This window comes from Salminus brasiliensis, chromosome 16, assembly GCF_030463535.1.
Source record: "Salminus brasiliensis chromosome 16, fSalBra1.hap2, whole genome shotgun sequence".
In the NCBI taxonomy this organism is placed as follows: domain Eukaryota; kingdom Metazoa; phylum Chordata; class Actinopteri; order Characiformes; family Bryconidae; genus Salminus; species Salminus brasiliensis.
In genome coordinates this window covers 1,949,175-1,963,628 of record NC_132893.1, presented here as the reverse complement: position 1 = coordinate 1,963,628, position 14,454 = coordinate 1,949,175, and the positions used below count along the sequence as shown (strand labels likewise).

General features: G+C 41.0%; 5 protein-coding genes across 6 annotated transcripts in view; all 5 read left to right on the top strand.

Moving 5' to 3' along the window:
• The window catches only part of LOC140537174 (protocadherin alpha-C2-like), a 101,021-nt gene that overhangs the window by 23,460 nt on the left and 63,107 nt on the right, over window positions 1-14,454 (top strand). The gene's annotated exons all lie outside the window — the stretch shown is intronic.
• On the top strand, window positions 250-2,705 carry LOC140537197 (protocadherin alpha-2-like). Its single transcript, XM_072659522.1, has one exon. The coding sequence runs from the start codon at window positions 318-320 to the stop codon at window positions 2,703-2,705; it is 2,388 nt and encodes a 795-aa protein (XP_072515623.1). The 5' UTR covers window positions 250-317.
• On the top strand, window positions 3,928-6,508 carry LOC140537196 (protocadherin alpha-2-like). Its single transcript, XM_072659521.1, has one exon. It carries the CDS (start codon window positions 4,100-4,102, stop codon window positions 6,506-6,508), a length of 2,409 nt encoding a protein of 802 aa, XP_072515622.1. The 5' UTR covers window positions 3,928-4,099.
• Window positions 7,810-11,119, top strand: LOC140537195 (protocadherin alpha-13-like). Its single transcript, XM_072659520.1, has 2 exons — window positions 7,810-10,260; window positions 11,108-11,119. The coding sequence occupies exons 1-2, from the start codon at window positions 7,861-7,863 to the stop codon at window positions 11,117-11,119; spliced, it is 2,412 nt and encodes an 803-aa protein (XP_072515621.1). The 5' UTR covers window positions 7,810-7,860.
• On the top strand, window positions 11,798-14,312 carry LOC140536805 (protocadherin alpha-2-like). Its single transcript, XM_072658827.1, has one exon. The coding sequence runs from the start codon at window positions 11,901-11,903 to the stop codon at window positions 14,310-14,312; it is 2,412 nt and encodes an 803-aa protein (XP_072514928.1). The 5' UTR covers window positions 11,798-11,900.

The window sequence follows — 14,454 nt, the reverse complement described above, 5'->3', positions numbered from 1 at the left end:
ACGCCGTCGCTGCTTTTGTCTTCTAATTTGGACTGTTTTCCGGATTTGTTGATCAAAAAAACGAATTATTTATATTGAAGTTGATTTGATTTCTCGTGTTCAGCCACACGGCGTCAGTGTTGACCGTGATTTTGAAGGTCTGCCTCTCATTATCCGAACTCCCCACCTTCTCTACTGCATAATCAGACAGGGGTGGTGCGTAAAGCAAAACTCAGAACACACCATAGAGCGCTGTAGTCTACAGAGGAGGCCTCGAATGTGGCAAAGGAATCATAAATAGACATTTAATCTCTGAAATTAAGAGACTCAGAGAAGCGATGGGTTTCCCAGTCAGTGGAGGACGTTTCTGGTCCAATGTGCTGCTGCTTTTGTGTTGTTGGGATTTGTCTCGCGCTCAGATTTCCTACTCCATCTCAGAGGAGGTGAAGAAGGGCACTATCGTTGGGAATGTAGCGAAGGATCTCAACGTCGACGTTCAGGAGCTGCAGTCGCGTTTGTTTCAGGTCGTGTCTGGATCTAATAAGCGCTATTTCGACGTGAATCTGAAAACGGGAGCGCTGTTTGTGAACGACAGGCTCGACAGGGAGGAGCTGTGCGAGAGTAAGCAGAAATGCTCTCTCAACATCGAGGTAATGGTACAGAATCCCATCAAGCTCTTTCGCGTTGAGGTGAATGTAGCAGACATTAACGATAACTCTCCGGTTTTTCCACTTCAGAAGATAATAAAGAACATTACCGAATACGTTGTACCTGGAGATCGTTTTTCTCTGCCGGCTGCACGTGACTTGGACGTCGGTATGAACTCTGTGAAAAGCTACACGCTCAGTCCTAACGAGCATTTCTCTCTGGATGTTCAAAGCTACGGAGAGCAGAGTGTTTCTGCAGAGTTAGTTCTGCAAAAGCCTCTAGATCGAGAGAAACAGTCGGTAATTAAACTCACACTCACGGCTGTTGATGGGGGGAAACCTGCCAGATCTGGGACAATGAATATAATAGTTAATGTTTTGGATATAAACGATAATAATCCAGTGTTTAGCAAACCTCTATATAAAGTGAAGATCAAGGAGAATGTTTCTTTTGGGACGAAAATCTTAACTGTGACTGCCACCGATTCAGATGAGGGTGTAAATGGAGAAATAGTTTATTCACTTGTAGATCAAGAGGGAAACTCAGCCTCTCGTTTATTTTCTATAAATGACGTAAATGGAGATATCACCGTTAAAGGCAGTATTGATTATGAAGAAAATCCAGCTATTGAGCTTAGAATACAAGCTCAGGACAGAAGCATATCTCCAAGACATACTAACTGTAAAGTGTTAATCGAGGTCGAGGATGTAAATGACAATGCTCCTGAGATTGCAGTTACTCTGCTAATGAGTTCGGTCAGTGAGAGCATCAAACCAGGAGCTGATGTGGCTTTGATTACAGTTTCAGATAAAGATGATGGTAAAAATGGAAAAGTAGACTGTAAGATAGTAGGAGCGAGTCCATTCAAACTACAGTCATCCTATAAAAACTCGTATTCCCTTGTGGTAAATGAACCACTGAATAGAGAAGAGATTTCCCTCTATAATATCACAGTAATCGCCAGTGATGAAGGTTCTCCTTCTCTTTCCAGCACTGGAATTATAGCCGTTCATGTTTCTGACGTGAATGACAACCCCCCTGTTTTTCCAGCACCAGTTATAAACATCAACGTTAAAGAAAACAGTCCAGCTGGAGGGCTGCTGGCGTCCTTGACAGCACACGACTCAGATATTGGTGAAAACGCTCATGTTCATTATTCTTTAATTGATGGAGACAGCAGTAGACCCCCAGTGTCCACTTTAATGAACATAAACTCCCTGACAGGTGACCTGTACAGCTTGCAGTCTTTCAATTACGAGGAAACTAAACAGCTTCAGTTTAAAGTTCAGGCTACAGACTCTGGCACCCCTCCACTCAACAGCAATGTGACCGTGAATGTCTTTATTCTGGATGAAAATGACAACAGTCCTGTTATTTTGCCTCCTTACTCTGAAGCTGGATCAGTAAACACTGAGAACATCCCCTACTCTGCTGAAGCGGGCTACTTTGTGGCTAAAATCAGAGCTGTAGATGCTGATTCTGGTTATAATGCACTGCTGTCTTATCACATCACTGAACCTAAGGGGACTAATCTGTTCCGCATCGGAAGCAGCTCTGGAGAAATCAGGACTAAAAGACGAATGAGTGACAATGACTTAAAAACTCACCCCCTTGTTCTAACAGTGTGTGACCATGGAGAACCTTCCCTCTCAGCAACAGTGAGTGTGGATGTTGTGGTGGTTGAAAGTTTGGACAGCATGCAGCCTTCTCTAAGACAAGTGCCGATGAAGGAGGAGGGTTTCTCTGATCTGAATATGTATCTGCTCATTGCTATTGTCTCAGTGTCAGTGATCTTTCTGCTGAGCCTCATCGCTTTAATAGCAGCTAAATGCTACGGGTCAGATGGAGCCTTCAGCAGTTGCAGCGCTCCCGAGATCACTACACACCCTGATGGGAGCTGGTCTTACTCTAAGTCCACTCAGCAGTACGACGTGTGTTTTAGCTCAGACACATTGAAGAGTGACGTAGTTGTTTTCCCGTCGCCGTTTCCGCCGACGGACGCAGATCTCATCAGCATTAATGGTGGAGACACTTTCACACGGACACAAACTCTCCCCAGCACTGAGAAGGTAAGGTAGTACATGCCTAAAAGTCCTGGGTTGGTTGATCGTATTTGCACTTTAGTTTTACTTATATATTACCTCGTGCTTTTTTATGGATCTGAAAACTTGTATTAGTAGTAAATCGATGCGTCTGGATTTGGGATATATATATATATATATATATGTATATATATATATATATGTATGTATTTAGAAATGCAGGTAAGCAAAAACAAAGCTTATTTTAAAAAATGAAAATAAAAAAAATCTTTTAATAACCTCGGAATTGTTAGGTAGCCAAGCTTTCTTTTTTTTTTTTTTTTTTTTTTTTTTGCAATTATGTTGATTTGTCAAATCAAGTTTTATTCGCTTTATCGTTCTCAGACGACGTGTGTTTGTTTGTGGATGGCAGACACGGTTATTCGTGCTATAATCAGAGTAACAGCCAAAAAAAAAAAAAAAAACATTACTTAATAGCAAATGCAGTTTTAATAAATAAATGACATGTACAATTGACACGATCGTCTGTACATAGTGTAGTCAAACATGTCTCTCTTTCTTTATCTCTCCTTGTTGTTAGGATAGTGGCTCTGATTTAATGGTCTAATATCAGGACCAAAGACAGGGGCAAGACTTTCATAAGTGTGTGAGAAGCTTTAAGCTGTTTTTTAGAACTCTTTTTAGAACTTCCGAAAAATTATTGCTTTGCAAAAAAAAAAAAAAAAATTTATCAGACGAGGGCATGCTTAACAGTATATTGTAGAGGAAAAATACATTAATGCAAAATTAGCACTAATCATGTCTTTGAGAAAAAGTAGATTAAAAAATAACCAGTTTTTATAATTCCAGAACACCGATCACTTTGTGAATTTCTAAATCGCTCACTTAAAAAGAGCAGAGAGAACTGCTTATCTTCAAAACTTTGCAGATAGTTTTTCAAAATCGTACCCTTAAAAATAAAATGGTTGTACAAATACCTATTTAAGCCATGCCATAAAATAAGCAAATTTGGTTTCATAAAGAACCATGTTTGTAAAAAAAGATGTATGTGTGAAGAAGTATTAAATGTGGAAAGCAACAAACACTCATAAGTAATGTTCGGCAGTCCGGTGAAAAATGCCAAACATTGGTTGCAACGCCGTCGCTGATTTTGTCCTCTGATTTGGACTGTTTTCCGTATTTGTTGATAAGAATGACGAATCTTTTATATTAAAGATGATTTATGTCTCGTGTTCAGCCACACGGCGTCAGTGTTGACCGTGGTTTTGAAGGTCTGCCTCTCATTATCCGAAATCTCCACCTTCTCTACTGCATAATCAGACAGGGGTGGTGCGTAGAGCAAAACCTAGAACACACCATAGAGCGCTGTAGTCTACAGAGGAGGCCTCGAATGTGACAAGGGCATCCTAAATACATATTTAATCTGTGATATGAAGAAACTCCGAGAAACGATGGGTTTTGCAGTCAGTGGAGGACGTTTCTGGTCCAATGCGCTGCTGCTTTTGTGTTGTTGGGATTTGTCTCGCGCTCAGATTTCCTACTCCATCTCAGAGGAGGTGAAGAAGGGCACTATCGTTGGGAATGTAGCGAAGGATCTCAACGTCGACGTTCAGGAGCTGCAGTTGCGTTTGTTTCAGGTCGTGTCTGGATCTAATAAGCGCTATTTCGACGTGAATCTGAAAACGGGAGCGCTGTTTGTGAACGACAGGCTCGACAGGGAGGAGCTTTGCGAGAGTAAGCAGAAATGCTCTCTCAACATCGAGGTAATGGCACAGAATCCCATCAAGCTCTATCGCGTTGAGGTGAATGTAGCAGACATTAACGATAACTCTCCGGTTTTTCCACTTCAGAAGATAATAAAGAACATTACCGAATACGTTGTACCTGGAGATCGTTTTTCTCTGCCGGCTGCACGTGACTTGGATGTCGGTATGAACTCTGTGAAAAGCTACACGCTCAGTCCTAACGAGCATTTCTCTCTGGATGTTCAAAGCTACGGAGAGCAGAGTGTTTCAGCAGAGTTAGTTCTTCAAAAGCCTCTAGATCGAGAGAAACAGTCGGTAATTAAACTCACACTGACGGCTGTTGATGGGGGGAAACCTGCCAGATCTGGGACAATGGATATAATAGTTAATGTGTTGGATATAAACGATAATAATCCAGTGTTTAGCAAACCTCTATATAAAGTGAAGATCAAGGAGAATGTTTCTTTTGGGACAAAAATCTTAACTGTCGCAGCCACAGATTCCGATGAAGGTACGAATGCAGAAATTATTTACTCACTTGTAGAGCAAGAGGGAAACTCAGCCTCTCGTTTATTTTCTATAAATGACGTAAATGGAGATATCACCGTTAAAGGAGATATTGATTATGAAGAACATCCAGCTATTGAACTTAGAATACAAGCTCAGGACAAAAGTGGCTCACCAAGACACACTAAATGTAAAGTATTAATTGAAATTGAAGATGTAAATGATAATGCTCCTGAGATTTCAGTTACTCTGCTAATGAGCTCGGTCAACGAGAACATCAAACCTGGAGCTGATGTGGCTTTGATTACAGTTTCAGATAAAGACGATGGTAAAAATGGAAAAGTAGACTGTAAGATAGTAGGAGCGAGTCCATTCAAACTACAGTCATCCTATAAAAACTCTTATTCCCTTGTGGTAAATGAACCACTGGATAGAGAGCAGATTTCCCTCTATAATATCACAGTAATCGCCAGTGATGAAGGTACTCCTTCTCTTTCCAGCACTGGAGTTATAGCCGTTCATGTTTCTGACGTGAATGACAACCCCCCTGTTTTTCCAGCACCAATTATAAACATCAACGTTAAAGAAAACAGTCCAGCTGGAGGGCTGCTGGCGTCCTTGACAGCACACGACTCTGATATCGGTGAAAATGCTCATATTTCGTATTCTTTAATTGATGGAGACATCAGTAGATCCCCAGTGTCCACTTTGATGAACATAAACTCACTTACAGGTGACCTGTACAGCTTGCAGTCTTTCAATTACGAGGAAACTAAACAGCTTCAGTTTAAAGTTCAGGCTACAGACTCTGGAACCCCTCCACTCAACAGCAATGTGACCGTGAATGTCTTTATCCTGGATGAGAATGACAACAGTCCTGTTATTTTACCTCCTTACTCTGAAGCTGGATCAGTAAACACTGAGAACATCCCCTACTCTGCTGAAGCGGGCTACTTTGTGGCTAAAATCAGAGCTGTGGATGCTGATTCTGGTTATAATGCACTGCTGTCTTATCACATCACTGAACCTAAGGGGACTAATCTGTTCCGCATCGGAAGTAGCTCTGGAGAAATCAGGACTAAAAGACGAATGAGTGACAATGACTTAAAAACTCACCCCCTTGTTCTAACAGTGTGTGACCATGGAGAACCTTCCCTCTCAGCAACAGTGAGTGTGGATGTTGTGGTGGTTGAAAGTTTGGACAGCATGCAGCCTTCTCTAAGACAAGTACCGATGAAGGAGGAGGGTTTCTCTGATCTGAATCTGTATCTGCTCATCGCTATTGTCTCAGTGTCAGTGATCTTTCTGGTGAGCCTCATCGCTTTAATAGCAGCTAAATGCTACAGCTCAGATGGAGCCTTCAGCAGTTGCAGTGCTCCAGTGGTCACTACACACCCTGATGGTAGCTGGTCTTACTCTAAGTCCACTCAGCAGTACGACGTGTGTTTTAGCTCAGACACGCTGAAGAGTGACATGGTGGTTTTCCCGTCGTCGTTTCCGCCGGCAGAGGCAGAGCTCATCAGCATTAATGGTGGAGACACTTTCACAAGGACACAAACTCTCCCCAGCACTGAGAAGGTAAGGTAGTACATGCCTAAAAGTCCTGGGTTGGTTGATCGTATTTGCACTTTAGTTTTACTTATATATTACCTCTTGCTTTTTTATGGATCTGAAAACTTGTATTTGTAGTAAATCGATGCGTCTGGACTTGGGATAGATATATGTATATATATGTATTTAGAAATGCAGGCAAGCAAAAACAAAGCTTATTTTAAAGAATGAAAATAAAGAAAATCTTTTAATAACCTCGGAATTGTTAGGTAGCCAAGCTTTTTTTTTTTTTTTTTTTTTTTTTTGCAATTTTGTTGATTTGTCAAATCAAGTTTTATTCGCTTTATCGTTCTCAGACGACGTGTGTTTGTTTGTGGATGGCAGACACGGTTATTCGTGCTATAATCAGAGTAACAGCCAAAAAAAAAACATTACTTAATAGCAAATGCAGTTTTAATAAATAAATGACATGTAAAATTGACACGATCGTCTGTACATAGTGTAGTCAAACATGTCTCTCTTTCTTTATCTCTCCTTGTTGTTAGGATAGTGGCTCTGATTTAATGGTCTAATATCAGGACCAAAGACAGGGACAAGACTTTCATAAGTGTGTGAGAAGCTTTAAGCTGTTTTTTAGAACTCTTTTTAGAACTTCCTAAAAATTATTGCTTTGCAAAAAAATATTTATCAGACGAGGGTATGCTTAACAGTATATTGTAGAAGAAAAATACATTATTGCAAAAGTAGCACTAATCATGTCTTTGAGAAAAAGTAGATTAAAAAATAACTAGTTTTTATAATTCCAGAACACCGATCACTTTGTGAATTTCTAATTTGCTGACTTAAAAAGAGCAGAGAGAACTGCTTATCTTCAAAACTTTGCAGATAGTTTTTCAAAATCGTACCCTTAAAAATAAAATGGTTGTACAAATACCTATTTAAGCCATGCCATAAAATAAGCAAATTTGGTTTCATAAAGAACCATGTTTGCAAAAAAAAGATGTATGTGTGAAGAAGTATTAAATGTGGAAAGCAACAAACACTCATAAGTAATGTTCGGCAGTCCGGTGAAAAATGCCAAACATTGGTTGCAACGCCGTCGCTGATTTTGTCCTCTGATTTGGACTGTTTTCCGTATTTGTTGATAAGAATGACGAATCTTTTATATTAAAGATGATTTTTGTCTCGTGTTCAGCCACACGGCGTCAGTGTTGACCGTGGTTTTGAAGGTCTGCCTCTCATTATCCGAAATCTCCACCTTCTCTACTGCATAATCAGACAGGGGTGGTGCGTAGAGCAAAACCTAGAACACACCATAGAGCGCTGTAGTTTACAGAGGAGGCCTCGAATGTGACAAGGGCATCCTAAATACATTTTTAATCTGTGATATGAAGAAACTCAGAGAAACGATGGGTTTTGCAGCCAGTGGAGGACGTTTCTGGTCCAATGCGCTGCTGCTTTTGTGTTGTTGGGATTTGTCTCGCGCTCAGATTTCCTACTCCATCTCAGAGGAGGTGAAGAAGGGCACTATCGTTGGGAATGTAGCGAAGGATCTCAACGTCGACGTTCAGGAGCTGCAGTTGCGTTTGTTTCAGGTCGTGTCTGGATCTAATAAGCGCTATTTCGACGTGAATCCGAAAACGGGAGCGCTGTTTGTGAACGACAGGCTCGACAGGGAGGAGCTGTGCGAGAGTAAGCAGAAATGCTCTCTCAACATCGAGGTAATGGCACAGAATCCCGCCAAGCTCTATCGCGTTGAGGTGAATGTAGCGGACATTAACGATAACTCTCCGGTTTTTCCACTTCAGAAGTTAGTAAAAAACATAAGTGAAAACGTTGTACCCGGAGATCGTTTTTCTTTGCCTGCAGCACGTGACTTGGACGTCGGTATGAACTCTGTGAAAAGCTACACGCTCAGTCCTAACGAGCATTTCTCTCTGGATGTTCAAAGCTACGGAGAGCAGAGTGTTTCAGCAGAGTTAGTTCTGCAAAAGCCTCTAGATCGAGAGAAACAGTCGGTAATTAAACTCACACTCACGGCTGTTGATGGGGGGAAACCTGCCAGATCTGGGACAATGAATATAATAGTTAATGTGTTGGATATAAACGATAATAATCCAGTGTTTAACAAACCTCTATATAAAGTGAAGATCAAGGAGAATGTTTCATTTGGGACGAAAATCTTAACTGTCGCAGCAACAGATTCGGATGAAGGCACAAATGCAGAAATTATCTACTCACTTGTAGAGCAAGAAGGAAACTCAGCCTCTCGTTTATTTTCTATAAATGATGTAAATGGAGATATCACCGTTAAGGGCAGTATTGATTATGAAGAAAATCCAGCTATTGAGCTTAGAATACAAGCTCAGGACAAAAGTGGCTCACCAAGACATACTAACTGTAAAGTGTTAATTGAAGTTGAGGATATAAATGATAATGCTCCTGAGATTTCAGTTACTCTGCTAATGAGTTCGGTCAACGAGAACATCAAACCTGGAGCTGATGTGGCTTTGATTACAGTTTCAGATAAAGACGATGGTAAAAATGGAAAAGTAGACTGTAAGATAGTAGGAGCCAGTCCATTTAAACTACAGTCATCCTATAAAAACTCTTATTCCCTTGTGGTAAATGAACGACTGGATAGAGAGCAGATTTCCCACTATAATATCACAGTAATCGCCAGTGATGAAGGTACTCCTTCTCTTTCCAGCACTGAAGTTATAGCCGTTCATGTTTCTGACATGAATGACAACCCCCCTGTTTTTCCAGCACCCGTGATAAACATTAACGTTAAAGAAAACAGTCCAGCTGGAGGGCTGCTTGCGTCCTTGACAGCACACGACTCTGATATCGGTGAAAACGCTCATGTTCATTATTCTTTAATTGATGGAGACAGCAGTAGATCCCCAGTGTCCACTTTAATGAACATAAACTCCCTGACAGGTGACCTGTACAGCTTGCAGTCTTTCAATTACGAGGAAACTAAACAGCTTCAGTTTAAAGTTCAGGCTACAGACTCTGGCACCCCTCCACTCAACAGCAATGTGACTGTGAATGTCTTTATTCTGGATGAGAATGACAACAGTCCTGTTATTTTACCTCCTTACTCTGAAGCTGGATCAGTAAACACTGAGAACATCCCCTACTCTGCTGAAGCGGGCTACTTTGTGGCTAAAATCAGAGCTGTGGATGCTGATTCTGGTTATAATGCACTGCTGTCTTATCACATCACTGAACCTAAGGGGACTAATCTGTTCCGCATCGGAAGCAGCTCTGGAGAAATCAGGACTAAAAGACGAATGAGTGACAATGACTTAAAAACTCACCCCCTTGTTCTAACAGTGTGTGACCATGGAGAACCTTCCCTCTCAGCAACAGTGAGTGTGGATGTTGTGGTGGTTGAAAGTTTGGACAGCATGCAGCCTTCTCTAAGACAAGTACCGATGAAGGAGGAGGGTTTCTCTGATCTGAATCTGTATCTGCTCATCGCTATTGTCTCAGTGTCAGTGATCTTTCTTCTGAGCCTCATCGGTATAATAGCAGCTAAATGCTACAGCTCAGATGGAGCCTTCAGCAGTTGCAGTGCTCCAGTGGTCACTACACACCCTGATGGGAGCTGGTCTTACTCTAAATCCACTCAGCAGTACGACGTGTGTTTTAGCTCAGACACGCTGAAGAGTGACGTAGTGGTTTTCCCATCGTCGTTTCCGCCTGCAGACGCAGAGCTCATCAGCATTAATGGTGGAGACACTTTCACACGGACACAAACTCTCCCCAGCACTGAGAAGGTAAGGTGGTTCATGCCTAAAAGTCCTGGGTTGCTTGATCTTATTTGCACTTTCATTTGTCAACAACAAATTTTAACTGTGCCTTCTTAGACAGGTTTGACAATACAGATATAATGCCATTTTATTTTGTTTGGTTTTACTTATATTACTATGTGCTTTTTTATGGTTCTAAAAACTGGTATTTATAGTAAATTCGTAAAAAAAATTGGTCACATACTTGGTTCTGACATAGTTTATTGTGTCTAATGCACCATGTTTCTTTCTCAGAGCACATTTACTAAAGTGCTAAAATTATGTCATTTTTAATACAGCTCTCTTTTGAGTAATGTTGTAGTTTAAAATTACAGTGACTTTTTATTTTCATGAAGTTGTCTGAGTATGCATATTGGAGTTCGATATATGTTGATTATTATCATTTTCAATTCGTTTTGTGGTGTAAAAAAGCAGTGTTTAAAATCAGCAAAGTTAGTAACCCGGCTTAAAATTGAAATGTTTATTAAACTTCAAACAGCAAGGTAGCAGAAAGTATCAGATGGATTCTCTGATTACAGCACGAATAACTGTGTTTGCCATCCACAAAAAAAACATTTTTTGTCTGAGAACAATTCAGCATATAAAACTTGATTTTGCAAATCAACATCAACACTTAATTGACCGCACATATAATTATAATAAATAAATTATATGTAAAATTGACAGGATCGTCTATACCTAGTATCGTCTCTCCCTTTCTCTTTTCCTCTCTTTGTTGTCAGGATAGGGGTTCTGATTTATTGCACTGATTTCAGGACCAAGGATAGGGTCAGGATTGTCATTAGTGCGTGAGAAGTGTGAACTGTTCTTGTAGAACTCCTTGTAGAACTTCTTAAAAGTAATTGTTTTACAAATGAAAGAAAAACAAAATGCATTTTTAAACCAGAGGAGTGCATGCTTTACCATATATAGCAGTTGCAAAATAAATTACTGCAGAATTAGCACTAATCATATCTTTAAGAACAACTAGATAAAAAGTTACGTTTTTTTTTTTTTTTTTTTTTTTTAACAATTTAAGAACACCAAACACTTTGGGAATTTCTAATTCACTGACTTAAAAAGAGCAGAGAAATCTGCTTCTTTTCAAAACTTCGTAAAACGTTTTCCAAAATCATTCCCTAAAAAAACTAATGGTTGTACAAATACTTGCCATTTAAGAACAAATTTGTTTCCATAAAGAACCATGTTTGTAAAAGAAATGTGTGGGTGTGAAGAAGGTTCAAATGGGGAATAAAAAGAGCATACATAAGTGATGTTCAGCAGTCCGTTAAGAAATGCCAAACACTGGTTACAACGTACTCGTTACACTGGTTATGGTGCTGATTTTGTTTTCTGATGTGAACTGTTTTCCGTATTCGTTTATCAAAGTGACGAATTATGGGTATTAAAGTTGATTTTTCTTTCACGAGTTCAGCCACACGGTGTCTCTCTTGACCGTGATTTTGAAGGTCTGCGTCTCATTGTCAGAACTCCCCACCTTCTCTACTGCATAATCAGACAGGGGTGGTGCGTAGAGCAAAACTCAGAACACACCATAGAGCGCTGTAGTCTACAAAAGAGGCCTCGAACGTGGCAAGGGCATCCTAAATACATATTTAATCTGTGATATGAAGAAACTCACAGAAACGATGGGTTTTGCAACCAGTGGAGGACGTTTCTGGTCCAATGCGCTGCTGCTTTTGTGTTGTTGGGATTTGTCTCGCGCTCAGATTTCCTACTCCATCTCAGAGGAGGTGAAGAAGGGCACTATCGTTGGGAATGTAGCGAAGGATCTCAACGTCGACGTTCAGGAGCTGCAATCGCGTTTGTTTCAGGTCGTGTCTGGATCTAATAAGCGCTATTTCGACGTGAATCTGAAAACGGGAGCGCTGTTTGTGAACGACAGGCTCGACAGGGAGGAGCTGTGCGAGAGTAAGCAGAAATGCTCTCTCAACATCGAGGTAATGGCACAGAATCCCGCCAAGCTCTTTCGCGTTGAGGTGAATGTAGCAGACATTAACGATAACTCTCCGGTTTTTCCACTTCAGAAGTTAGTAAAAAACATTACCGAAAACGTTGTACCCGGAGATCGTTTTTCTCTGCCAGCAGCACGTGACTTGGACGTCGGTATGAACTCTGTGAAAAGCTACACGCTCAGTCCTAACGAGCATTTCTCTCTGGATGTTCAAAGCTACGGAGAGCAGAGTGTTTCTGCAGAGTTAGTTCTGCAAAAGCCTCTAGATCGAGAGAAACAGTCGGTAATTAAACTCACACTCACGGCTGTTGATGGGGGGAAACCTGCCAGATCTGGGACAATGGATATAATAGTTAATGTGTTGGATATAAACGATAATAATCCAGTGTTTAGCAAACCTCTATATAAAGTGAAGATCAAGGAGAACGTGTCTATTGGGACGAAAATCGTAACTGTGACTGCCACCGATTCAGATGAGGGTGTAAATGGAGAAATAGTTTATTCACTTGTAGATCAAGAAGGAAACTCAGCCTCTCGTTTATTTTCTATAAATGACGTAAATGGAGATATCACCGTTAAGGGCAGTATTGATTATGAAGAAAATCCAGCTATTGAGCTTAGAATACAAGCTCAGGACAGAAGCATATCTCCAAGACATACTAACTGTAAAGTGTTAATCGAAATCGAGGATGTAAATGATAATGCTCCAGAGATTTCAGTTACTCTGCTAATGAGTTCGGTCAACGAGAACATCAAACCTGGAGCTGATGTGGCTTTGATTACAGTTTCAGATAAAGACGATGGTAAAAATGGAAAAGTAGACTGTAAGATAGTAGGAGCGAGTCCATTCAAACTACAGTCATCCTATAAAAACTCTTATTCCCTTGTGGTAAATGAACCACTGGATAGAGAGCAGATGTCCCACTACAATATTACAGTAATCGCCAGTGATGAAGGTTCTCCTTCTCTTTCCAGCACTGGAATTATAGCCGTTCATGTTTCTGACGTGAATGACAACCCCCCTATTTTTCCAGCACCAGTTATAAACATCAACGTTAAAGAAAACAGTCCAGCTGGAGGGATGCTGGCGTCCTTGACAGCACACGACTCTGATATCGGTGAAAACGCTCATGTTCATTATTCTTTAATTGATGGAGACAGCAGTAGACCCCCAGTGTCCACTTTAATGAACATAAACTCCCTGACAGGTGACCTGTACAGCTTGCAGTCTTTCAATTACGAGGAAACTAAACAGCTTCAGTTTAAAGTTCAGGCTACAGACTCTGGAACCCCTCCACTCAACAGCAATGTGACCGTGAATGTCTTTATCCTGGATGAGAATGACAACAGTCCTGTTATTTTACCTCCTTACTCTGAAGCTGGATCAGTAAACACTGAGAACATCCCCTACTCTGCTGAAGCGGGCTACTTTGTGGCTAAAATCAGAGCTGTAGATGCTGATTCTGGTTATAATGCACTCCTGTCTTATCACATCACTGAACCTAAGGGGACTAATCTGTTCCGCATCGGAAGCAGCTCTGGAGAAATCAGGACTAAAAGACGAATGAGTGACAATGACTTAAAAACTCACCCCCTTGTTCTAACAGTGTGTGACCATGGAGAACCTTCCCTCTCAGCAACAGTGAGTGTGGATGTTGTGGTGGTTGAAAGTTTGGACAGCATGCAGCCTTCTCTAAGACAAGTACCGATGAAGGAGGAGGGTTTCTCTGATCTGAATCTGTATCTGCTCATTGCTATTGTCTCAGTGTCAGTGATCTTTCTGCTGAGCCTCATCGCTTTAATAGCAGCTAAATGCTACAGCTCAGATGGAACCTTCAGCAGCTGCAGCGCTCCAGTGGTCACTACACACCCTGATGGGAGCTGGTCTTACTCTAAGTCCACTCAGCAGTACGACGTGTGTTTTAGTTCAGACACGCTGAAGAGTGACATGGTGGTTTTCCCGTCGCCGTTTCCGCCTGTAGATGCAGAGCTAATCAGTATTAATGGTGGAGACACTTTCACACGGACACAAACTCTCCCCAGCACTGAGAAGGTAAGAATATGATCTGATTTTAAATTAGCTTTGCACACTATTGCTAGTTTAATTTAAAACTCAGCTTTGTGTTTACGTTTTTCTTTCACTGAAAATTTGGCAGTCTTGAAGGCACGATTCTCCAGCGGTTAATCAAGCAGCCTTTTTCCCCCAG